The sequence below is a fragment of the Solanum tuberosum genome, unplaced genomic scaffold (genome assembly GCF_000226075.1).
Source record: "Solanum tuberosum cultivar DM 1-3 516 R44 unplaced genomic scaffold, SolTub_3.0 scf00129, whole genome shotgun sequence".
NCBI lineage: Eukaryota > Viridiplantae > Streptophyta > Magnoliopsida > Solanales > Solanaceae > Solanum > Solanum tuberosum.
The window spans coordinates 382,816-408,794 of NW_006239057.1; the positions used below are offsets into that span (position 1 = coordinate 382,816).

The 25,979-nt window shown below is 35.6% G+C and overlaps 4 protein-coding genes across 5 annotated transcripts; 2 read left to right on the forward strand and 2 right to left on the reverse strand.

The window, feature by feature from the left end:
- Positions 1 to 6: 6 nt before the first annotated feature.
- On the forward strand, positions 7 to 2,351 carry LOC102597428 (lycopene beta cyclase, chloroplastic). Of its 2 annotated transcripts, none has more exons than XM_006351202.2 (2): positions 7 to 340; positions 371 to 2,351. In XM_006351202.2, the coding sequence occupies exon 2, from the start codon at positions 376 to 378 to the stop codon at positions 1,876 to 1,878; it is 1,503 nt and encodes a 500-aa protein (XP_006351264.1). In that variant the 5' UTR covers positions 7 to 340; positions 371 to 375; the 3' UTR covers positions 1,879 to 2,351. The 2 variants fall into 2 exon arrangements, with proteins under 2 accessions (XP_006351264.1, XP_006351266.1); XM_006351204.2 differs by having other exon boundaries at positions 7 to 169; positions 266 to 2,351.
- A 348-nt stretch (positions 2,352 to 2,699) lies between these two features.
- LOC102598181 (beta-glucuronosyltransferase GlcAT14A) lies at positions 2,700 to 6,106 on the reverse strand. The gene is made up of 4 exons (XM_006351205.2): positions 5,510 to 6,106; positions 5,084 to 5,159; positions 4,657 to 4,772; positions 2,700 to 3,505 (listed from the first exon to the last, which is right to left on the reverse strand). Exons 1-4 carry the CDS (start codon positions 6,000 to 6,002, stop codon positions 2,991 to 2,993), a joined length of 1,200 nt encoding a protein of 399 aa, XP_006351267.1. The 5' UTR covers positions 6,003 to 6,106; the 3' UTR covers positions 2,700 to 2,990.
- A 2,267-nt stretch (positions 6,107 to 8,373) lies between these two features.
- Positions 8,374 to 11,237, forward strand: LOC102598516 (inosine-5'-monophosphate dehydrogenase 2-like). Its single transcript, XM_006351206.2, has 4 exons — positions 8,374 to 9,473; positions 9,712 to 9,891; positions 10,668 to 10,925; positions 11,041 to 11,237. Exons 1-4 carry the CDS (start codon positions 8,490 to 8,492, stop codon positions 11,110 to 11,112), a joined length of 1,494 nt encoding a protein of 497 aa, XP_006351268.1. The 5' UTR covers positions 8,374 to 8,489; the 3' UTR covers positions 11,113 to 11,237.
- A 353-nt stretch (positions 11,238 to 11,590) lies between these two features.
- On the reverse strand, positions 11,591 to 25,955 carry LOC102582880 (Fanconi anemia group J protein homolog; the record flags this gene model as incomplete). The annotated part of the gene is made up of 28 exons (XM_006351326.2): positions 11,591 to 11,911; positions 12,088 to 12,201; positions 12,828 to 12,881; positions 13,002 to 13,944; positions 14,043 to 14,371; positions 14,515 to 14,639; positions 16,583 to 16,630; positions 17,723 to 17,844; positions 17,924 to 17,952; positions 18,160 to 18,204; positions 18,707 to 18,900; positions 19,096 to 19,252; positions 19,336 to 19,419; positions 19,508 to 19,601; positions 19,951 to 20,059; positions 20,697 to 20,792; positions 20,884 to 20,956; positions 21,262 to 21,349; positions 22,282 to 22,352; positions 22,431 to 22,504; positions 22,624 to 22,685; positions 23,263 to 23,404; positions 23,485 to 23,585; positions 23,669 to 23,713; positions 23,794 to 23,858; positions 24,606 to 24,681; positions 25,289 to 25,367; positions 25,592 to 25,955. Coding segments are annotated over 28 exons (3,828 nt in total), but the record flags the coding sequence as incomplete, so codon positions are not given.
- Between the last annotated feature and the right edge of the window lie 24 nt (positions 25,956 to 25,979).

Genomic DNA, 25,979 nt, shown 5'->3' on the forward strand with positions numbered 1-25,979 from the left:
ACACACCACACCAAAATAATTGAAAAAGATAGCAACTTTATTGTTTTTTTCAATTCAAAGGCCATACTCATGTTCACCACAAGCATATCCTTTACCAGCATCAGAATTTTGCTGTAAATTTTTACAACAAAAGGATGAAACTTCTTTATGTGACCTAGGTGTCTTCATGGTGAGCACTTACTTCCAGTATTAGCTTCTGTCAATTGTAATTCTTTTTTATATGGCAAATCTTGAGAAATTTCTAATGACCCTTTTCATTTTACAGATTATTAGATAAACTATTGGTTCTAGTTTGATGTTTAGAATTGAAAAGTAGGGAACTTTCTTGAAATCCTGTTTGTAAGTTCAAGAACCTTTGAACCCTTGTTTGAAAATATGGATATATTGTTGAAAACCCCAAATAAGCTTGAGTTTCTGCAACCCTTTCATGGATTTTCAGTTAAAGGTAGCTCCTTTAGCTCTGTAAAGCCTCTGAAGCTTGGTTTTAGGAAATTTTGTGAGAATTGGAGAAGAGGGGTTTGTGTTAAAGCTAGGAGTAGTACTCTTTTGGAGCTTGTACCTGAGATAAAGAAGGAAAATCTTGATTTTGAGCTTCCTATGTATGACCCTTCAAAAGGGCTTGTTGTAGATCTAGCTGTGGTTGGTGGTGGACCTGCTGGGCTTGCTGTTGCACAGCAGGTTTCGGAGGCTGGATTATCGGTTTGCTCAATTGACCCGTCCCCTAAATTGATATGGCCTAATAATTATGGTGTTTGGGTGGATGAATTCGAGGCCATGGATTTGTTGGATTGCCTTGATGCGACCTGGTCAGGTGCTGTTGTGTATGTTGATGATGATAGAACTAAGAATCTTGATAGACCTTATGGAAGGGTTAATAGGAAACAGCTGAAGTCGAAAATGATGCAGAAATGCATACTAAATGGTGTTAAATTCCACCAAGCAAAAGTTATAAAAGTAATTCATGAGGAAGCTAAATCTATGCTGATTTGCAGTGATGGTGTGACTATTCAGGCAACAGTGGTTCTTGATGCAACGGGATTCTCTAGATGTCTTGTTCAGTATGATAAGCCATATAATCCTGGGTATCAAGTAGCTTATGGAATATTGGCGGAAGTGGAGGAACATCCCTTCGATACAAGTAAGATGCTTTTCATGGATTGGCGAGATTCCCATCTTAATAATAATATGGAGCTGAAGGAGAGGAACAGAAAAGTTCCAACTTTTCTCTATGCCATGCCATTTTCATCGAACAGAATATTTCTTGAAGAAACCTCCCTTGTAGCTCGTCCTGGATTACGTATGGATGATATTCAAGAACGAATGGTGGCTCGTTTGAGTCACTTGGGTATAAAAGTCAAGAGCATTGAAGAAGATGAGCATTGTGTGATTCCAATGGGAGGCCCCCTTCCAGTAATACCTCAGAGGGTAGTTGGAATCGGTGGTACTGCTGGTATGGTTCATCCTTCAACGGGTTATATGGTAGCAAGGACCTTAGCTGCAGCTCCTGTCGTTGCTAATGCAATAATTCAGTACCTTGGTTCTGATAAGGACCATCTAGGTAATGATTTATCGGCATCTGTTTGGAAAGATTTGTGGCCCATAGAAAGGAGACGTCAAAGAGAATTCTTTTGCTTTGGTATGGATATTCTTCTGAAGCTTGATTTATCCGCTACAAGAAGGTTTTTCGATGCCTTTTTTGATCTAGAACCTCGTTATTGGCATGGTTTCTTGTCATCTCGGCTGTTACTTCCTGAACTTATGTTTTTCGGCCTGTCCCTTTTCTCTCATGCTTCAAATACTTCTAGATTAGAGATAATGACCAAGGGAACTGTTCCTTTGGTAACTATGATTAACAATTTGTTAAAGGATACTGAATGACTTATCAAGGATTTTGTTCAATGGTACATCACATGTGTTAATATACTGCTCATTTTTGTTTCAAATAATTTCCATAGTAACATTGTGTTTGCCATTTTACTTTTTATCCCCCTTTCTTCCCTTTTCACCGAGCTTGTAGTGACTAACCAAGGGGGACATGAACACTGATTTAGTTGGAGCAACAGTGATCGCGATGTTAGAGTTCCTGCAGGCAGAATGTTTAGTGGTCTCTAAAATTACAAGAGAAATGGAATGATGTGATGAGAAACTTCTCCCTTTCGTTATGTCGTTGTATGAAGACAAACTTGTATGTTCATGTTTATATATACACAAGTAAAACTGCAAGTTTGTGAAAGTATAATTGCAGTTCTAGCATGAGTTGAATGTACTGAAATCCAGGAGTTAAACTTGATGGTTTCGACTTTTAAAGGTCTTAGAAGTGAACTCACATTACTTTTGAAATTATGGATTCAGACTCTAATAGTTGTGTACATTTTGTGATTCTTCACATATATCTACCCCATGTGAAAAATATTGAGTTCAGTTAAACCCTCTAGCTCTAACGATATACAAGTTGAGTTGTGATGATAAACCAATACCCTTGCTCAAAATCTTTAGTGCTTAATTGATGGAAGTATAATTGAAATATATGATACATAAAATTGGAAACCCCCCACCCAAACATTACAATCCAAGAATCAACATGCAATATGTTGTGTTGAGAGACAATTATTGCCATGTAGTCACTTTCATCATAATTCTTGCCCCTTATGCAATGAACAGATAACAACAGATCGCAGAAATAATACCAGCAATGATCATACAACACTTCTAATCTTCAAACATATAGCATGAATTATGATTCATACTGTGTGAAGAAAGAAGACCAATAAAACTGGACTACAGACCTACACACAACACAACATACGCAGTATAATCCCACAAGTGGGGTCTAGGGAACGTAGGATGGATGTACACACCTAAAATAATACTTTCCTTTTCTCATACAAACTAATGAACTGTGACAATTATCAAGAATTGACTTAGGATGATTACATCCTCTTCCACAATTTATTTTATATATTTCCAACAAAAGTACTTTCATTTCCAACTTATCTACACTGCCTCTTAGCAAAATGTGGTGCAGATACCAATTTCTTCAATAATGTTCTCAACCTTCTCGCACCTGTTCCAGGCTTTAAAACGCCATATTTCTCAACCTGTAGATTCAAACAACCTCGATCATTGTCATTGGAGCACCATCCTCCGGCTGAGAAGTACTGTCCATTTTGTCTTCTAAGAAGATCGCGATCAATTTTATTAAGGACAACGTTGTTGTTCTTGAACTTCCGAGCGAATGGCCTGTTACTCAAGACCATTCTCCTGAAATCCTTCGGACCGAGGGATCTCGGATGTTGTTTCGGGGGAATGTCCCATGCAATGTAGTGAAGATCATGGTTCACTGTGGTGTTCTTGTATTCCTCAGAGTTACATATGACTGTTTGGAAATAACCCTCTGGAGATGACACAAAATTTGTGTAGTAAAGAAGTAGAGTTCTTGGAAGATTTTCCCAGCCTATTATGCAGTATTCAGCAAAGGATCTAGACAATATTGTCCAAGCTGAACCTGTAAATAGATTTTGTGTTAGTAGTTGTTAAAAAATTTCAACAAGACCCTCGGCTCAAGTAAAACAAATCAAAAATCAAGTATGTAAAGCAAATACAGTCATAAAGAAGTCATATTGAAAACAACGAAGACATTCATGTTGTAAACAGATTTCAACAAGAAGTCATATTGGAAGCAAATCTTGAGTCTTATGTTATATTCTACACACACAAATCCAAAAAACAGCAGAATCAAGGTGCCATCAAATCAATGTAGAAATTCTCACTTGAACTATATGTCCCTTAAACCAAGTGCAAAGCATGTGTTAACGGCATTAACATGTGCATTTTCTTGATAATGTAGCTCAAACTACTTTTTAATTATCTTTTGATACAATCACTCATCCCGTAAAGAACCGATGTAAAACTCTTGATCCCCTTCCGCCCAAGGCTGGATATATGGAGCGTGAGCAGTTTGATAGGGGGGCTCAACATCCGAAATGATAATTAGGATGAGTCTTACACTGATACCATGACAAGATATAGACATTGAGCCTAATTCAACTCTAAAAACTGCTGTAGTTGTCAAGGGGAGAATTTGCCAAATCTATATAAGCAAACCAGTAACCACTAGTCCATTCTCCAATTACTTACCCTTTTGCGTTAATTAGCTTTTCCCTAATGAGGTGCGTGTCGGATCCTTCAAAAACTATGCATTTTTGGAGGATCTGATACATGTTTAATTTGTGTTACAACAATTTCGAGGGTCCGAGCAACATAACTTATTTTATGATTATCTTGGGTGATGTGTCACAATTCATTTTTGGAGGACTCGACACAAGTGGATGCAACAATATTTTTGGAGGGACCCAAAATGTGTGCATTTTTTAAAGATTCAACGTGTGTGGGTGCAATAATATTTTTGAAGGATCCAAGCAACCTAATAGATACTTAGGAGAAAAAGTTGCTCCTCATCTAGGTGATATAGGTAGTTAAATCAAAGTTAAAAGTACTTTAGTCCCTCTTTTTGTGGTCTTTTGCTCTCTTCAAGAGTTCACATCTCACATGTAATGTCTTTCACTTTTTGTACTTTATATTATAAAGATCTCTTAGAATTTTTAAAGCCACAAATAATGAATAAAAAATTAAAAGAAGATAAAGATAAATAATAACCTGTATAAAGCTTGAAAGCAGTTGGAAGACTTCTTTGCTTGATAACCCACCAAATCTCTGATTTGTTTAGAGTATGAAGACCAGGATCTATAATAATTGGCTTTCCTCTCTTATTCCTAAATAAATTAAGAATTTTTTTTAATTGATATGTACTATGGAATTTCATAAATAAACAACTTAAAATAAGTTAATGATTAAAAACACAACTTCATAACGAATCATTTCACACCCTAACTATCAGTTGTTCCATGCTTCTACCTGAACTATCACCATCTATGTATTAAAACACACCTCGAAGCTAATAAAGTGTTCTCTTTTCCTACACTATCACGATAAAACAACCGATAGTTGATGTTGATGCGTGAAACTCGTGAAAAAATGATAGTTATTTGTGTCATTTAAAATTTAGAAAAAAAAAGGGACTTACAGTTTCCACCCCATGTGGCTAGTGTGTTGTACAAAATTAAGATCCCTTGGTAAGTCAGAGAAGGCATGGATCAGATCTGAGATCATGAAACAAAAAAAGTTAAAAAATACATTATGACAAAAAAAAATTGTTTGAAAGAATTCATAGATTTTATTGTAATATATAATAAACAAAACTTAACTATTTTTCTTCACCACATTTTCAGAAACATTCTTTTAACCATTTTAATTTTTTTTAAATGTGAAAAAAAAAAAGATTAATCACTTGAATCTATCTCTCAAACACAAATCAAGAATCATAAAAAACAGTTTTTTTCTCTGAAATTTCAAAACCCCACATGAAAAAAATGTTCTTTTTTATAAATATATTGATAAAAATGCAATCTTTAAGTCAAAAATCACAAAAAAAAAAAGTCACTCACCATACCATCTTGAGTAACTAAAGGATAATCAGAGGCACTTAGATTAATAAACCAATCCCATTTAGCAATCTTCAAAAGCATAGCCATTGCATGTAGTGTTGTAGCTAACATAGTTGGTCCTCTATATGTCACTAAATTTGGCTTTCCAACAACCCAAACATTATTAATTTCTCCAAAAACAGAGTTGTCACTCACAAATCTTGAAATTTCTTGGTGTTCATTTTCTGGTGCATCTAAATCTAAGTGAATCAAGTAAAAATTACCAGGATGGTAAAGTGAAAAAAGAAGTCTTTTTAGCTTTGGTACATCTCCTTTAGAAGCAGAGATCAAGTAAGCAAATTTTACAGGGTAAGGGTTAGTTGTGGTATTTGAGATTATGAAAGTTTTTTTTGGCTTGAAAATGGTGATGGGTGAGTGGGAAAATTGGGTAGGCATGTAGATAAGAATGAGGAAAAGTGAGGTTAGAATGAATGAAAACATGAAAAATTTGATATCCATTTCAAGATTTGAGGTGAAAGATCAAAGAAAGTTGGGAACTTTGTGTAGTGAAGGTAGGTTCTTGTTCTTTGTGCTAGAAATGGAGGACAAAGAAATGGGTGGCTCTAATATTTGGGTAATTGGGTGGTGGGGGAGGGGGTGGGGTAGGGTAGTTAATGGCTGTTGGTGTCAAGGGCAGAGGTAGGCTCTTAAGTACCGATTGGACCGAATCTAATAACTTTAGCTCAAGTTAATAATCAAGAACACATGTGAATTATTACCTTATTGCGAGTTCTATGTTCCCTTTTCCTAGTTGAATTTTCTTTATTTATGTATTAAAACATACCTCGAAATTGATTAAGTCTAATATCAGTTGTTCTATTTTTTAATATGAACTATCACTATCTACTTAATTAGGTGTCTTTTAATATATAGGTGGTTATAATTCATATGAAAGAAAAAAAAGAAACAAAATAACAATGATTGAGATGTAAAACTCGCAAAAAGTGATAATTTAACTATGTTTTGATTGTTAACTCATTTAAATCATACATAAAACATTGTACATAACTAATGGTGGTTGGTGACAGTAATAGGTCATATGAATTCAGTGAAATTCGATAGCTTTAATTTGAATTATGTGTATATATATTAAGAAATTTACTAAGTGTATTAAAATATTAAATACCTAACTTAATTATTAGTATCTGAAATTGTTATCGCGAAGTTCAAAACTCATTAAGTTAAAGATTTTAAATTTGCTTGTGATAAGAGAATAATAGCAAAAGGCAAAGGAAGAGTGTAGATGAGTTCTTTGGTTGGTTTGTTCCTTTCTTAGAAGTAAAGTGTGGAGAAAATGAAGTGAAGAGAACACCATTTGTCAATTTTTTTCAAAGTGAGTTGGGTATTAAGTCACTTTGTTGTTGATGTTTATTTAAGGGTCAATTGACCAAATTTCCCACCTAATGTTGTTTTAAAATCAATCACTTTCTCCTCCTTCTACTTCATCCTATATATTTTATTGTTAAGATATTTCATTGCAAGATTATGATTATGTCATTCTAGATGTTCCATTTATTTATTTTCATACAATTTCTCTATCTAGTTTATTTTAAACATTAAGTATATTTGGAAATATTAATTTTATTCTTTATTGTCTTTAATTACATATTTGATGCTTGTTATAACATATTTAAAAATATTTAACATATGTCAACAATGAAAGTTACAAGCCCAAAATCTTCGACCCTTCTTTTTAAATGGGGTACTTTGAGGCACCTCTTCTTCTCATTTCATCGTTACTCATATTGTTTTCAGTGGGGAGGACCTTATTCCTATCTTGGAGACAGAGATGTTGTTTTTGATAACCCTCAATTCAAGAAAAAAACAACACAAAACAATATGAAAAAGAAAATAACAACAATGAATAAGTTATAATAAAATACTATAGAAAATATGACAAATCATTATGATAATTACAACAAAATATTGCACAATTAAAGTACAAGAAACAACAAAACGTTACATTAATCAAGGCACAAAAAACCACGAGAGTAATTTGATAACTACCAATATGGAAGGAAAAAACGAGTCATCAATATACTATCTACTAACTTTCTATCTGATATGTATCATCCACAACCTCATATGTCCTCATTAAGTTAAAACTGTATCATATCATATGTACTCACTTCTCCTCACTACTTCATCGACCTATTTTTACCTCTTCTGAAATCATTCAAACAAACATCTCATACCTTTACATTAACACATTCGTACATCTCTTTTTTACATATCTTAACCATCTCAATCTCATTTTCATTTCTTGTCCTACACCAAAATCATTTCCACCTTTATCACAAATTTCTTTCATCTCTAGGAGTACTATAAATGACCTAGTTATAAATTACAAAACTTCAAAAAGTTTGTTCTTTATCTTCATTAAGTCAAACACTATCATACATAAATTGAAAGGAACATATTATTTTCTTCTTTTTTTATAATACATCCAATGTACTATTATAAGATCATAAAATAGATTTATATTTTTGTTAATAGTGGATTATAAATGAGTCATGAGTCCACTTCCTTCTGTGAATAAGACCACCACATATGACAAATCCCACTAATTAATGAGTAGGAAATTTTTATAAAATGGACTTTCTTTTAAAGTGTAAAATTGGTACTATTTTTCTTCACTCAATTATTGAATTTTTTGCTTGGAGTATATTTATTTTTCAACTAATTAAAATTTAAATAATTTACTAGAATTATTAATTGTTAGTATATTATTAACTGCTTATATATCATGTTAAACTTATATTATATGTATAGCTAAATATAACAAATAATTCGTGATTTAAAAAAATATATAATTAAATATTTCACTCTTCCAATGATAGTACCTCTCTTTTATCACTTACCATTTGATTTCACCTTGAAATTCTATTGACCAGCAAAACCCTAAAAACCCTTTTCCGCCGCCGTTGCCGCCGCATCGCCGCCACCATGAACGACGACGGATTTTCAGCGGAGAAGTTGTTCAACCAAGGCTACTCCTACACCTACGATGATGTCATCTTCCTCCCTGGCTTCATCGACTTCCCTACCGATGCCGTCAACCTCTCTACTAAGCTCAGCCGCAACATTTCCCTTTCCATCCCTTGCGTTGCTTCTCCGATGGACACCGTCACTGAGACCTCCATGGCCATAGGAATGGCGGCGCTAGGTGGTATAGGTATCGTTCACTACAACAACACCATTTCGCAACAAGCTTCTATTGTCCGTGCTGCTAAGTCTCATCAAATCCCTTTCTCATCGGATTTGATCTTTGCTTCCCCTTCCGATTCCATCCATTCTGCTGATGAATTTGGTAACTCTCCTTGTATTTTTGTCACTGAGTCAGGAACTAAGGAATCCAAAGTTTTAGGTGTTGTATGTAAGTCTACTTGGAAGGGTTTGAGTGATAAGGAAGCTAGAATTTCTGATTACATGAACGCTTCTCCGGTTACTCTGCCTTCAAGCTATAATTTTGAGGATGTAGCAGGCTACATTGCATCTAAAAAGCTGGACTTTGTACCATTGGTGAATGACAAGGACGGGGAAGTGGTCAATTTGGTGACAGCTACTGACTTGGAGAGAATGAATTCGCTTCCCAAATTGGGTTTGCCGTCTTTAGGGACAGACGGGAAGTTCTTGGTGGGGGCAGCAATAGGGACAAGGGATTCAGATAAAGAGAGGCTGGAGCATTTGGTGAAAGCTGGGATTAACGCTCTCGTGATTGATAGCTCGCAAGGGAACTCAGAGTATCAGATTAATATGATCAAGTATGTGAAACATACTTACCCTCACTTGGATGTGATTGGTGGAAATATAGTCACTAAGTACCAAGCAGAGAACTTGATTAAGCAGGATGTAGATGGATTGAGAGTCGGGATGGGATCCGGGTCCATTTGTACCACTCAAGAAGTTTGTGCTGTGGGCCGCGGACAGGTGAGTTATTGGATGGAGCTGGTTTTTGTTTTGTTGATTGTAGTTGATTTATTTTGTTAATTTTCCCTCTGTATAACTGAATACGAAGGTAGTCACTATCAATATAGACATGAGCATAAGTAAAACGATTGGGAAGGAACGAAGTCTGAAAGCATACAGGGAACTCGCTGGCTGACAACTGAATTTAAACTTGCTTTCTCTCTTTCTGCGGAACTTATTTCTCTGTCAATTTCTGTAGGCGACTGCTGTTTACAAGGTGTCATCAATTGCTGAGCAGCATGGTGTCCCTGTTATCGCTGATGGTGGGATTTCTAATTCTGGCCATATCGTGAAGGCATTGTCGCTTGGAGCATCAACTGTCATGATGGGGAGCTTCTTGGCTGGAAGCAATGAAGCTCCTGGCACTTATGAAAATAAGGTACTACAGGATTCTCAATCCTTTTATACTCTGTCTGCAAAAGTTCCTTCCAGGATACACCTAACGAGTGCTTTAGCTGTATCTGGAGAACCTGCAGGCTTAGTATATTGTTGCCTATCCAACTTCCCTTGATTGAAAATTCTCCGTTGGAGGTATGAGAACTCGGGGCATTATCACTTAAATTATGTATTGAAAAGTTAAATCAAGAATGCATAGCAAGACTGAAAAACAAAAAACTAGAAGACTAAGAATTATTCTTTGTTGTTTACCGTCACATTTCTCCAAAAAAGAATCATTGTTTGTACTCAAAATGAAACCAGTCTTTGGAAAACAGTTAGATGTTGAAGATAGAATTAGAAGCTAAGAAATGGTTTTTGATGGTTCTTAAGATCGCACTTTCTCCATCTTAAGAAATCATTGTTTGTATTCATTCCTTTCTCTTCTTCCCAAAAATAATTAACTATGAATGTCAGATGATGTGTGGTGTTTCACTTGATTGTGTTTAAGGCCAAATACATTGCCCCTCAAAGTTGGCACGAAATGTCAGTTGGTCAGAAGCAAAAATTTAGTGCCTAACTTGAGGGGCTATCGTTGTATATCTGGCTTTCTGTGTCAAGAGTTTTGATTATCTAATCAACAAAGCAGTTTGATTGTACGTTTTGTATTGCGAGACTAAATGTACCTTGGTCATTCTGTGTTCATATTTGCAAGTGTATTCTATTCAAATGTTCCCTTAGTGCTATTGTTAACTCTAGTCAACTTTTTGGCAAGGATAGAATGGTCTCCGTGTGAAAAAGTATCGAGGTATGGGATCCTTGGAAGCAATGACAAAAGGGAGCGATGCAAGATACTTGGGTGATACTGCTAAACTAAAGATTGCTCAGGGTGTCGTCGGTTCAGTTGCTGATAAGGGTTCTGTTCTGAAGTTCGTTCCGTATACAATGCAAGCTGTAAAACAAGGATTCCAGGATCTAGGTGCTTCCTCGCTGCAGTCTGCTCATCATCTCTTAAGATCAGGCTCATTGAGGCTAGAGGTTTGTATCTTCGTCCTCGGTCATTGTTATATTGTAACGAATTGAAAGAGCAAAATCATCTTAGCTCTCCTAGTTCATTGGGATCCAACTTTTAACTCTCTTTCTGGTTCTTCAGGTCCGTACAGGAGCAGCACAAGTTGAAGGAGGGGTTCATGGTCTTGTCGGTTATGAGAAAAAATACTTCTGATTTAGCTGTTGTTGTAGAATAATGTAAACGGTTATTACTTGATCCAAGTATCTTCTTGTTAAACATTAAACCATAAATTTCAGCAATGGATAGCCTAACTCATAAGATGAATTTTAAACCATAAATTTCAGCAATGGATGGCCTAACTCATTAGATGAATTTGAAAAAGCTTCTTCCTTTTGATTGTTCTAATATTTAAATCACAAGGTCAAATAATCTCTAATGTTTAATCAATATATCTTTTATAATGTGTTTTTTCACATAGTTAACTTTACATTACATGTTCAAGTGGGATATCAATATTTATACAAGAGTCAAGGTCTTGACAAACCAATTGAAAAGAAATACAAGGACTATCATCTATACAAAATCCAATCATCTTTACTTCAACGAACAAGTCACAATAAGACAATCTATATTGATCATCCATAAACTTGTTTTAGTTCGTGATTCGCCGCCTTCAACATGATATCTCATCTTTGCACAACTTGAATAAATTATATAGAACACAATTTTCTGTATCTGATCAATTTGTACACTCTATTTCCTGTCAATATAAATGGAGAAAAAACTGGAATCTAATTATTTGCCTAACACAAAAGTGATCACTGACTGTTAATATCTTGTATCGAACTGCATAAACAGTTCATATTGTAGGCAACTTGTGATCTGTCCTAGAAATTTGAGTCTTTATAATGTGGTAGCATTTTCAGTAAGAATCATCTATTTAGTGAACTCCAAAAATCGTTCTGCATCACCTATGTGCACTAGATGAGATGCTCCTCTTTGGTAATCGCATCTGCATGATTAATTTATTTAATGAATATAGATATTAGGCTAACAATAACATATCAAATGTAGTCTCACAAAGTGGGGTCTGTACGTAGACCTTACCCCTACCTCAAAGTAGAGAGGTTGTTTTCGATAGACCATTAGGTTAACAATGTTAAACTATATCCAAATATATGTCCTAACCTTGGATTTTGTAGTTCTCCATCCTCCAAGGTTCTGCTGTTCAGGAGTAAATGTGAAACTCTCAATGGAATTAAGACCTCTGTCAGAGCTTGAATTGTTGGATGGAGATAATTCCTAAATTGAGCTCATAAAGGCAACATCAGTAAGAGGGAAGGAAAAAAAGGCACAAATTTAACAGGATAAATAATCTAGTGATCCACTGAAACTTTTGGTGTTTGTTTCATTTGTTAGAAAGAACCAAAAAGTAGCATATCAACACATCAGCCTAGTTCCAAAGTAAGTATGGAGATTAGTATCTCTGGTGTAGGGATTTTAAGCGGCAAATAATCAAGCATTCTTCTACCTAGAGTTTATATCCAGCCTCAAACAGTAGGTTTACTGGCAGTTGAGGAATTAAGTTTCAGGCGCATGCAGAAACAGGATGAATCCGGTAAAGACTGGGTCAAATAATGTATATACTACGCAATATTTTCATGGACGTCAAAGAAATAGATCCGTAACAGAATTGAGATAAACGGAAACTTGGATGGTCTATTTACAGGTTTAGAGGTGAATGATTCAGAACTACATTAGTTCACAGGCAACATCATGTATTAGCCCTTGATCTGCATGATCACTATCTAAGTCATGATATATTGACCTATCAATAGACAGATTATATGATACTCAACTCTGCTTAATTATTTCCCCCAGACATTCTAGGTCACTTGTTCCAAGGAATGAGCAAAGGACTTACTGACCTTTCTTGATGCTTCAGGCTCCTTTATCACCAAGCAATCACAATAAAGCAGCACCTTCACAGAAAACAAATGGTGAAAACAGAAAATATCAAAAGAAAATGTTCAAGTTTTAGGATAGAAACTGAACCAGTTAAAACCCTGCAACCAGTACTGTAGTGGTGGAAAGATAAATACCTTATTTAGTAACTGGACATTAGACGCATCAGAAGCCATGACCTGTACCCCAAGACAATGTCTGGAATTTACACAGAAGGGACAGAAAATAGTTTTGAAAACACAACCATCTTCTTTGCACCAAATCCCCTGAACAGATAAATTGTCACTGCTTCTTTCATAGATGCGTTGATCAACAGACGAAAAGTTAGCTATGAGAATAGGTATACTATGTCTGCTCGGATCAGGGGTTTCTGGTTGACCCTTCCAAAGAGATTTTAAGTGAGTTTTTGTTGACAAAGTTCGTGAGCACATAACAAATAAATTATTCTCAGGAAGCCCTAGTGGATTGTTGCAAAGTGAGCAAAATATCTGAAGTCTTTCGTACATAGCAAGATTAGACTGCACGACTGATGTCTCACAGTTATTCAGGACTGATGACCAAGGAGATTTGGACTTCTCCAGTTCCTTGTCTAACTGACTAATTCTGGAACTAGAATCAATCTGGTTTGCATCTTTAATCTTCCTTGATCTACATGTAGAACTATCATGCATAGGAATCTTGGTCATCTGAGTATCAAATTCTTCTGCATCAAGATGAACTATGGATGACAAATCCAGACGTTTTATCCTTTTCCCGACATGAGAATTGACGCTCGAGTTAATTGGCGATTCAACATCAAATGATATCATGTTTGCTTTTGTATAGACATCTTTTTGAGGAGTAATCGTCAAACAGGGAGATTTACAACCCAACTCAGTTTTTTGTTGAGTTGTAGGATGATTTGCCAAGTGGTCTGAAAGGTCACTAGATGCTTGAATGATGGTGGAGGAAGAATATTCATCCTTGGAGAAGGATTGAGGACTAGAAATGTGAATAATGTCATCAGTAGCAGGAGTTTCTTTTACAATAGTTAATTGAGGGTCAGCAGCGTGTGAAACTATCAATGGATCTCCAGAGAACCTGCAAATAGGAATTCAGTAGTGAGCTCGCAGAATTTTTTGAACTGAATGAAAGGAATGAAATTAGCAGACACAACGCATTAAAGATTCATGTTTCACCTAGATGAAAATGCTGAATCACATTCCAAATCAATGTAACCTCTGCGACCATCAGAATCCTCATCATCACTTAACATCAAATGAGGGGCATCAATTCTCATTTTAGTGGAGGATGTATTATACATGGTATCAAAACATGAAGATTGACATAGGAGCGGAGCTTTTTGACAAATCAATGCACCATTTTCTTCCTCCTTAAGCCCTTTCACATCAGAAGTGCTGAACTTCTGGTTTTTCTGCCTGGTTCTTATACTCTTGGTAACAAAAGCATTTTCTTCAACATCAACAACAGAACTTTGTATGGAACTGGCTGCCTTGCCAACACGCTCCTGTTTAAAGTTTTTAGAAAAGGTTTGAATTAATAACTAAAAAGAATCAAAAAGAGAAAAATATTGGGAAAACTTCAACAAAGACAATGCACTGATGCAGAGAACAATAGCTGCCATGATTTTTAAAGGTTGTCAATGAGTACTTTGACATCTCTGAAAAAGGATTTCAGCTCTTCCATTGACTTGTCAAAGCCGCTGTGGTGTCTTATTGAATTCCGCAACCACTTTGAAATATAAGCTCTATTCCTTGCCTCACAGAAACGTTCATCTACATGCAAGAAGAAGAAATATATTGGATATAGAGATAACACAACTAATAAGCAAGGATAGAGAAAATCATCAAATTATTCAAAACTATCAAAGACATTAATGTATTCTTTCTCAAAACATTGCAACAAATTGTAATCAATTAGAAGTACTCAAAAAAGTGGAAAAGGAGGGTGGAGAGAGAGAGTTCTAGTCGAGATTACTGAAAAAAAGATCGTGTGATGAATGATTGAAATTCTCAGTCTGAGGAACAAACAAGCCATAAAATAGTGTATCTCAAAAAGATGTAATATTTCTTGTTTCATATATGGCATGCCATGAAAACTTTGTTGAGTCATTCAGATATACTTGAAAAGTTGAAGTTTGGAAAAGTCATATAATGATTTGCAATAGTCAAAATTGTGACACACATCACTTCGAACTCAATGTTCTATGAGAAGGTCAAGAATATCAAAATTATTGTCACTAGGTTAGAAAGTAGACTGCTAATTAGTCTCCACTAAATCTTGTTACTTCAAAAGGTTAGTTGGTGAATATGTGCACTAAAGCACTCAAGGACCAAATTCCAATTATTATTTTTTTTGACAAATTTGGGTCACATGATCTATATGCTCCAAGAAGAGACTTACAATTGGGTGCTTAGAGACGTAGAGATTTTGGGTATTGTAGATGCATAAAGGTTGCAAAGGTTAAGGGGGTTATTTGTAAGATAAGAAGTGGAAGAGAGACTCGGCCAGAGGAGAACCCCGTGGATTTTTGAAAGAAAGCAGGCGACGCAGGTATGGAGTGGCTGACTGGGTTGTTCAATGTCATATTTAGGACAGATAAAATGCCAGAGGAAAGGAGGTGGAGTAGAATGGTTATGTTGTACAAGAACAAGGGTGAGATCCAAAATTAGAATAACTATAGCAGTATCAAGCTACTATAGCACACTATGAAAGTCTGAAAGGGGGTGGTCGAGATGAAGATGAGGAAGAGTATGTCTATCTCTGCGAACCAATTTGGATTCATACCGCGGTGATCAACTACATAAACAATCCATTTTGTAAGGAGATTGTTGGAGTAGTATACGGGCAAGAAGAGAGAATTGAGCTTGGTTAGACCAATATAGTTGTACAGGGTAGAGTGTTGGTCAATCAAGATCACTCACGCTAAAAAATATAAAGGTAGCGGAGATGAGGATGTTTAGATGAATGTGCAAACTCAAAGAGATATGATTAGGAATGAAGTTATACAGGGTAAAGTGGAAGTGGCATCAGTGACAAGATGAGGGAAGGGAGACTGAGATGGTTCATGCATGTGAAAAGGAGGTGCAAAGCATCGGTAAAGAGAGGTTAGTTGCAGCAAGAAATTAGAGAGGTAAATATAGGCCGAAGAAGAATTAAAGCATGGTGATTAAATAGGACAAGTCACAACTTCAACTAATTGAGGACATGACCTGGGGTAGGAAGTTATTGAGGTCGAGGATTAGGATAGAAAGTTAGCAGGTAACCGAATGTTGCATAGGTTTTTTTTTGATAAATATACAAACCGATGTTGCATAGTTATCGCATAGTTTCTTATTCATCAATATGTATTATTATTCATTGCTGCATTTGTTTGGTGTCTTGCTACTTTGTTGTCTCCTTTCTTACAAGCACGTGTAGGATACTTCCCTTTTGAGCCAAGAATCCATCTGGGACAACCTCTCTACCTTTGTGAGATAAGATAAGGTCTACATTGTACCCTCCCCAAATCCCACATGTGGGATTTCAGCAGTATGTTGTTGATCTATATGCTCCAACTTGAATATGAGTGTTAGAATGTGTCCTCTAAGTACAAAATATGAGCACTTAGAAGTTTTTATACAGCAATAAGAAATACATTTTTCACTCACAAACTTGGCAAAGAAAAAATCTCTCTTCTTTTTCTTTTACGCAATCAAAGAAGGAATAATATAAGTACCTAAAAAGATCACAGCTCCATAGTCAAATCTATGGCGAATGCAACGACCTACAAATCATAAAAACAATTATATCATAACCAATATGTTAACATCATTAAGAGAATTTGGTGGATTACAAACTAATCATACAACAAAGATAAACTTTATTGGGAAGTCTTTGATAACTAAGACATATATGGCTATTGGAGGCATGGAAGGAGAATAGGCATGATTGAACACAAAATTTCTCTCAATTTCAGTTAGTGATAATTGAGTGAAATCTTTTTGTAAAAACTTTGGAATGTGATACTCCGAACTTTTTAATGTCCATTCACTTTATTTTGATCCATACTTACATATCCCATATGTAGTGTTATAACATTTTTGAAATAAATTGCACATATTAGTTGCCTCTTGAAGCTATATGCATGATCTTATATGACATCACTCTTCACTTAAACTACTATTTCAAGTTATCTGTTTGTTACAAAAACATATCATTAAAGAGACTTTTGTAGCTTTTCATTGTACTTGAATCCAAAGAAGCTAGGCAGGCATCCCTATATGAAGCAATTCATTGCAAAATATTTTACTTGTATAGATAGCATCCTAAACCTATAACATTCAATAGGAAAATAAAAACTTGTAGATAGACACGTGACCAAGCCACAAGAGTACATGTACAGAAAGGGCAAACTCTCACACAAAGAAATAAGTCCTGGATCAAGAGGATTTTTCAGGGAAAATGAGTGCAGAACAAAGAATGATCAAACTGAGTTTGTGTAAAAGTCAACAATCAGATTATGGTAACTTTTTTCCTTTTAAATAACTATGTGAATCTGAGTTGTTTTGCGATAGCAAAAATGACTCAAATTAGCCTAGCAGATACTCAAGTGGGGTCTGGATTTTGCTGAATCTGATGAGAGACATTATATTCACCCAGCCGTATGATGATAGAAATGAAAGCAAAAAGAAACAGATTGTATGAGTATCCATGATATGATGGTCCATGACAAACACCAAGTTGATGAATCTGTGATGTATGTGATAACAATGTTGTTTAAGTCAAAGAATATTCTCTTGCTAATTGCAATATATGTGATTAAAAAAAGAACTCTCAACACGGAGATGTTTAGAAAGTTAACAGAGGCATTGCCTACCTGTAGCCTGGTTAAGAGCTCTGAAGGCTTGATTACAATACCACTCACTCCCACTCAGAAGATTTTTGGATGACTTATAAGTATTGTTGAACTTCTTCTTAAGATCGACTTTCATATCATTTCTGATGGACAATGAGCTCCATATTAGTCACCGAAACATTAATGAATCAATAGAAATTCATATGAAGAGAGATTCCTTACATGTTTGGAAAGGGAATCCCAACAATTATCTAACTTAGTTAAGAAAATAATAACAACCGAACACTATGGAGTTAAAATCCCATGCAAATATACTTGCAATATAAAAAAGAATTGCCACCAATAAGATTTTGCATAGAAATATAAGGATTTGCTTCCAGAATTTCAGCCGTCCTCTATCAGATTCCAGGAGTGAGGAGACAAATAGTAACATAATTCAAAGACAGAAAAAAGGATACAACTACACGAGCTTTCTCGTCAGAAAAGTCTATGCCTTCAGAAACCTGCAGAACCCACTTGCATATTCAGATATGCAATCTTTTCATGCTTCAATAGTCTTACAGAAAAAAGTGAGTGGCCAAATTTCATTTTCTTTGCTTCCAATGTGGAGAAAGAGATACTCAAAGTGCCTAAAAGCTTATTCATAAATAAAAATCCTTTCTTGTTAGTCCTAACTCTTTTCTTAGTCTCTTGCGAAGTGTTATTTAACTTTTTAAAACAGTTGTATTCAAGTCATACTGGAATTTTGCAAGTCATGTCAAATGCAAGAGACTAATTTCCCTTAATAATATTGTAAGTTGATCATTGTAAATAAGGCAATTACGCAACGACTTGGAGCATAGAAGAGCAGGATGGGTTGTGATCAGATCAATGTTGCCAACTGGCCATGTGGGCAGTTGGACCAGACAGTGTAGTGGGACTGAACTTCCACAAGATAGCCATTTGTGATGATTCAAATACTAGAAAAATCTTACAACTTGACAGGTGGAATTAACCCTGATGTACCTTTCCTCGACAAACAGCAAGAAAAGCAGCTCCCTCTTTCTTGTTTTCATTTGAAACTTCAAGTGGAGTACCGTCACTAAGAGCTGACCCTTTTGCCTTCTTCTTTCTTCCCATCACTAGTTTCTCCCTTTGGTTAATAGAACTGTAGTAACCCTTCAAAACTGATTCAAATTCTTCTTGACCCCCTCTTGGCTCTAAACAAAAACAAAGCCATTAAAAAAAAATATTAATTGCACCAGCAAAGATCAACAATTGACAACCATGATCAATTTCTAATGCATCAATGAAAAAGCATGCAATGAATAGTTTGGATAATCTTTACACTCTTGCTGCCTGTTTATAGGCAAATATCCTACTGATGTTCAAAGAATGGACTTAATGTTTCTTACCAGTGAAAATGGGCTTTCGAGCATTAAGTCGGGCCCATTGACCTGTTTCTTTCCAGCGACTGCTTAGTTTGTCCATCAGCTTATAGCTAGGAAAAAATACTAGACAACCACCTGGAACAATCTTGCATATTTCCTCCAAAGATGTGCCAAGTGCATCCTTCACGGTGAATGCTGCAATGTCAGACAAGGAGGGAAGTACATATTGACAAACAAAAACTTAGCATAAATATCACATAATACCTGAAAAGCATATGAATCAGCTGTTTTGAAACTTGCATTCAACGGATAATTTCTTGGTCCTCTTGAGATTACAGCAGCCCATAACTGTAATTCATAGACTGGCATTGAGTTTATCTTTAAACTAAAATCCGAACTCCAGCAGATCCCAAAACAATGTCAAATGTTAAAATACCTGTGATTCAACGTCTATAACATGTGGAGCTTCCAGAGAAGTACCAAAAGTAACACCAAGTTCAGAGGAAAATGAATCCATTGGTGATAGAGTCCTGTAATAAAAGAAGTAATGATGCACAACAGCGTAGAAAAAACTGAAACTTCAACAGCAGCAGTTCTTCAAAATTGTCATTCAGTGGTACCACAAGTACAAGGGCAGGAGAAGGCAAAAATAAGGATGTGCAAGGATAGATAATAAACAAGCAAAATAAACAGAGACAAGAAACATTTGGCATATGTTAAATATTCATGAAACTAAACCATACACCACTGACTTTAAAGTTTTGCTTGACAGGTTATTAAGTTTGCTTCAAATTGGAGGAATAGTCTAAATCGTCCAAAACACCACCAATAATTAGTGCTTGAATTAAGTTGCCATAGGCTGTATGATATTGAACATACCCTGATGTTAGGATCACTGATAGACAAGAATCAGCAATTTCTCTGAACACAACGGCTGGATTTAGGCACCACAAACTAAAAGTTTGTGTCCAGCTACCAACAGCAGTTCCTGCACATTCATAGAGTTATAGTAGCATAAGCAAATCAAATATCAAGAAATGAATTAGATTCTCTAGCCTAAGAATGAGAGCATTATGACTATTCGTAGAATTTCCATCAGTGTTGGTCGTCATGTCATAAGCAAACAAAAACATCTGTTTCTCTTCCTATTATTTTTGCATGGTGGATAAAGCTTGAGGCGCTTCACATTAAATAGGCATGTCTGAAGCATAGAGATTTCCTTCTCGTCTGTTCCCATGATGGAGTTAAAGGGCATTCACCTCCTTTAACTGAACAGAACCAGAACAAAACAGAACGAATCACCAAGTATCTCTACTTGTTTTAGTGATCAGGAAAATTTTCAATAAACCCTCAGATCCTTTATGCCCTGCAAAAGCATTTAGAATACCAAGTTCTTTTGAAGAAAGAACACTTCAAAAACATGCTTATTACAAAAACTTATCATTGCAGGCAAACCATTTATTGTTACAATTCATTACGAATATCTGTAATCGACGTTGAGTAAATTTATCACAAAATAGGTTAAATCATCTATGCAATTTAGTCTAACAAGATCAACTGGAGACCTTGTGTACCTGAAGACAGGAACAATAACCAGCATCTTCCTTACAGATATCAGTACTTACCAGGACTTTTCTTGACATAGTGTTGTAAAGCTAGCTGATAATCACACACATGAAGCCCATCTCCCGAGAAGAAGTAACTAAGTGAGGAGACTAGTCCTGAATGATTCTCATAGTCAATATATATATATATATAAAGAAAGTTCCTTTAAAAGATGAGCAATTTAGAATTTAAAATAAGGTGCAGTGCCTTCTAATACAGATGCTGCCATGCCACTCAAATGATCTATCCCTGGCTCAGCTTCAGAGGCAGCTCTGATGGCCTTCAGGGAAAGAAAGAAAAATGATAAGAGATAAGGGTGAGAGCAAGAGCAATGATTAGGATAATTATACATGTCCTCATATACCACTCCAATATGAAGAAATGGACTTTGGGCCTAACTCAATCTTAAAAGCAAGTTGTGGAATGATGATGATTACTCAACCTCAAAAGCTAGCTCATGGGGAAGGGTTGTTCAAGACCAAATAAGGTCACAACCCATTTCCTCAACCAACATGGGACTTTTAAAACCAGCCATCCACATTCAATATTTTAAATCCAAACAGACCAGCATCAGCAAGAATTTACCTTCGAGGCACATTCCTGTAAAATTGGAAAGCACTGCTTTGTCACATTGGCTTCTTGTAGCTCTTTCAAGGCCTTGTCACCAGTCCAACTACAAATTAAGTTGGAGCAGATGAGATACATAAATGTATATATGCTGCTCAAAGTACTATACACACAACATGCACAGGTAGATTTGGAGAACTAGTTACAACCAGAAGCATAGTTGCCTGGACAAATGTTTGATCATGAAACACCTTGAGTCAGAAACTTCAAGTTAAATAAGTATTTGCAATAGCTTTCATCTTGTTTGAAAATATGATTAGATCTAATTTGTAATCGAACTGTAGAATTTTGAGTACTTTTCTTTCGCATATATAATTATGGTTGAAGGTCAACTTTGAAGGCTTTACACCATATACAATTGTGATTTATGATTCAGCTTCAGCAGCTATAAATGTTTAAGTTAGCCAAAACGTTAGATCTTTCGTAGTCACTGAACAATTAAAATCAATGTCCTATAACATGACATAACCAAAATCAGGCAAGAAATGAAAACCTAAACACTGATAAAGTCATGCTTTTCAAAATTAAAGGGAGTAACTGATTCTAAGTCCCCTTTTTTCAATATCCTAAGATGTACACTAAAGAAAGTCATGCAAAATTTAGTTTCTACAAATCAAGGCACAGTATCACTTTAAATGAAAAAAAAGCATTTCCCTATCTAAGATGATAAATGGAGTTATTGATAAAGTCCTTCCACATCCTAAAGCATTGCATACCATCTTATGCGTCAAGTTTACATCAAGTATTTACCAGCCAAATACAAGGGAAATGCACGGAATTAATTCTTGTATACTCACTTTACCTCTTGCAATTATCCAAAAGAGCCTAATTAAAAGAAGTAATGGATACTCCTTTTGCTATCTAATGCTCCAACATATGATAATGATGACAACAAACTTGATCTGTTCACATTACATGTTTATTTTCGCCTGTCTGCTTAACGTCTGAAGCAGGAACAGTAACCAAACCATTACTCACCATGAGGCATAGTGTTGGAAGCCGTGCTTTTCTAAAGTATTTTTCTTCCTAGCAATCCAACTCCTTATGTCCTACAAAAACCATGAATACACAAACTGATGGAAAAGCTCTATAAGCTGTCAACAGAGCTTCAAATTTGCAGTAATCACCTGTGTCATTTCTACCAAAGGTTGGTAAATCATTGTATCAGATTGTATGAGTTGCTCCAGTTCCATCTGCAACTCTTCCAGAAAACAAGAACTGGTAAGTGATGAACTAAAATGGATGATGTACAGTTTTCTTTCAATTTGGCTCAAAGAAAAGATTAATAAAGGGAATGAAGAAAAGCTAGGCCATGCTTACGAAGCAAAATATCCTCCTCAACATCAACACTACCAGCATCACGACAAATGTCTTCTATATTGCTGCAGATAGCACACCAAACAAAACAAATATACAAAGAATTAGTCAAAATAATGATATGTATAGACTTCATTTCAATTTACGCTACATCAATTTTTCAATACTTCTCATGAAGCATTATCACTTTTATCTGATACTTTCAGTGCTTTTAGGCATCCTGTCTTGAAATAATTCTTTTGTTTCACTTCTGGTTTGATAAAAAGGCCCCATTTGATTCAATTCATGAATTAGCCCACTAAGAGTCTACTACAAAATGATCAGTAAGTAAAACTTTTAACAGGTGTCTTCGTCATGTTGAACTGGAACGAATTATAACTTGAAGCAATTCTTCTAGTGTTCTCAATATCTGAAGTTTATTTTTCAAAAGAAGAAACAGTGTATAAAACTCTGAAAATTTGATCAAACTGAAAATGATTGATAAGCAAAATAGATCTATCAACTTGGATCAGAAAGAGTATTTTATTGTAGGATATACAAAGTGACCATTCCCAAAACCTAAAGATGAATTAATATAGTTTTCCATTTCATAGCAGGCAAAATTCAATGACCATTCCACAAGTGGTTTATATCTATACATACTGGGCTTCATCGAGAATAATGATGGCTCCTTTTATAACTACTTCCATTGCTCTTCTAACAACTGGATTGATGATATAGTTGTATGGACAGAACACTAACTCCGCATCATCAACCATGGAACGTGCTCCAAAGTAAGAACAGCCTGAAAATTGAATAATAATTTGCTGATAAGTTCACTCTCGCATGGAAAATAATGGGAAAACTTTACACAGAGGCTGTCACCTTTAACAATTTGTCCAACTTTAACAAGATCTTCAATATCATGAGCCTCGTGGCACCCTCCTTTCTGAATGGATGGATGACCTTTTACTTTATGAGTATTTCTGTTCAGAAATTAGATGATTAACATCTCAATTTTTAATCTAGAGAAGAATAGATGATATAAACAGTTGAAAGTCAAACTAACTTGAATTCTGAGCATCCAGCCTCCTGATCCTTTAATAACAACTTGCTGCAATTTCAGTCATAACATTACAACATTGGACAAAAGAGATAGAAAAGCATATTTTGTATGAATATATGAAAAATCACCATTTTTCATCAATGTTGTCTGCACCTCGTACATTCACATTTGTACAGTAGTGTTTTCGTGAAGCCTGAAAGATGACGAACAGAAAGGAAACAAGTAAAATCTCAAGCTGAAAGAAACATACAACAACAACTACGGGTGGCAAATGAGCGGATTGGATAGGATTTAGGCGGATTGAAAATGGGATGAGCTAAAATGGATTGAATTGGCCAACCCATATCAATATGGGTAAAAAATGGATTGGATAAAATGGTCCTAACCCACTTTAATCTCCTAAAGACAAAAAACTTAATTTCTTCTCTTTTTCACAGGTAAGTTTCATTTTTTTTTTCTTTCTTCTCTGTTTCACCGGTAACTTTCATTCTTTATTTCTTTCATTTCCTTTTCATGTTTCATATTAATGAGTATTGTGTTGTTGTTATTCTGATAGAACAAAATCACTAATTACACACTATACAGTTTTAATTATTTTTTTTTGCAGTTTTCACATTGTTGATTTTGAAGCTCTATTAGTTTCATTGCAAATCTGGGCTATTCTGCTGTATGCAAATTCTTTTCATAGTGGAAGGTTCTTCTATCATCTTATATAAGCAAACAACATAAGAACATTAGAATGCAATTTTTGAGTTGGCTTTCTAGTAAAATATGGATACCCATTTTTTACCCATACTTGTCCATATTTTTATGGGTTAAAAATAGACCGAAGCTCCTACTTACCCAACTGAAATATATGTGATCCAACTCTTTAAAATGTGGGTAAGACTAAGATTGGAAAAGAATATAATAACTTATTGAAAGAAAACAGGCAACCTACCAGTATAGCCATTGGCACCCGATAACTTGTCTTTCTGTATTCCCGAATCACTTGAGAAATTTGTGAATGTGTCCTCCTAAGAATATTTTTCAATTGCAGAAAGAGTCACAATGGTTCAAGAACACAAAATTATGATAGGCCACATGATTAAACATATGAAATTATAATGTGAGTAATGCCAAGAACATTAAAAGATATAGCTAGTAGCATGGAGAGGATGCAGCGTGGAAAGAGTGAAGAAACATTGGGGAATTGTACCTATGTGCATAACATGACCAGTGAAAGTCAAAGATACTTTATAGATAAATACATTGCAGTACACAAATTGAAGAATGGTTATTTAGACCTAACTCTTTTTGGTGCAAGCTAAACATACGAGTATATTGTTTGAGCGTTTGTATTTTCCTTGGAGATGCAATTCTTTGTGAAGTTTTGTGACACACCTACTTGGTGCGTGTGTGTGTGTGATGGAGAATTTACATTTGAAAAAGAAAAAAAAGATGGCCTGATTTTCGATACACAAATTCCACCAATTCACTTGCCTAGAGTTTGCTGCTTCTTAAAAGGAGTATAAATCCATACACTAATGTCTTGGTTTACATGCAAGGATCTCTTGAACGATTCAATTTTATAAAGGGACCAGTAATATTGACACAAACTTCTTTCAAAAATATGAATCTTACGTGGCATAAAAGATGGTTGGTGCCGCTTTTTTCTTTTTCGTCCCATTACTTGCAGCAGGTGGCGCTGTGTCCGGGTTGCCTGAAAATACAGAAACTGAAATGTCTAGTAATTGATACTCTACAACAGCTTAAAGTCAGAAGTGGTTCACGGCATTCAATGTATACACCTTCAAAGAGGCAATTGCTTTAGCTCAAACTTCATATTAAATTATTTATTCAGAAGCATAGCTAAAAAATTTGGCTGCTACATTTCAATTGATGATCATCATACAAATCAGTAACAAAATAACGGAGATGAAGTACCTGAGGGCTGCGTTTCAGGAATAAATCCGCCGCCGTGACCAATAGGATCAGCTAGGGCTTGCGGATCGGGTTTAGAGTGAGTAAAATTAGAATAACGATTCTTCGACTTGCAGTTCTGCTGCCAAGCAAGAGTTGAGCAAAGAAGGGAAAGCGACTTTCCAGTACCGGTAGGAGACTCGAGCAGCGCATGAGAATGTCCATCCCTATGTGCTCGATCAAGTGTCACAATGACTCGATTCATGAAAGCTAACTGTGTCCCGTAGGGTTGGTAAGGGAACTCCACCGGAATACCACCTATATGCACCACATGCTTTGACGGTTTAAAACCTTGCGTCGCCGCCGACGACGACGACGGCGGCGGCGGGGGGGGGGGGGGGTTTTAAATTTT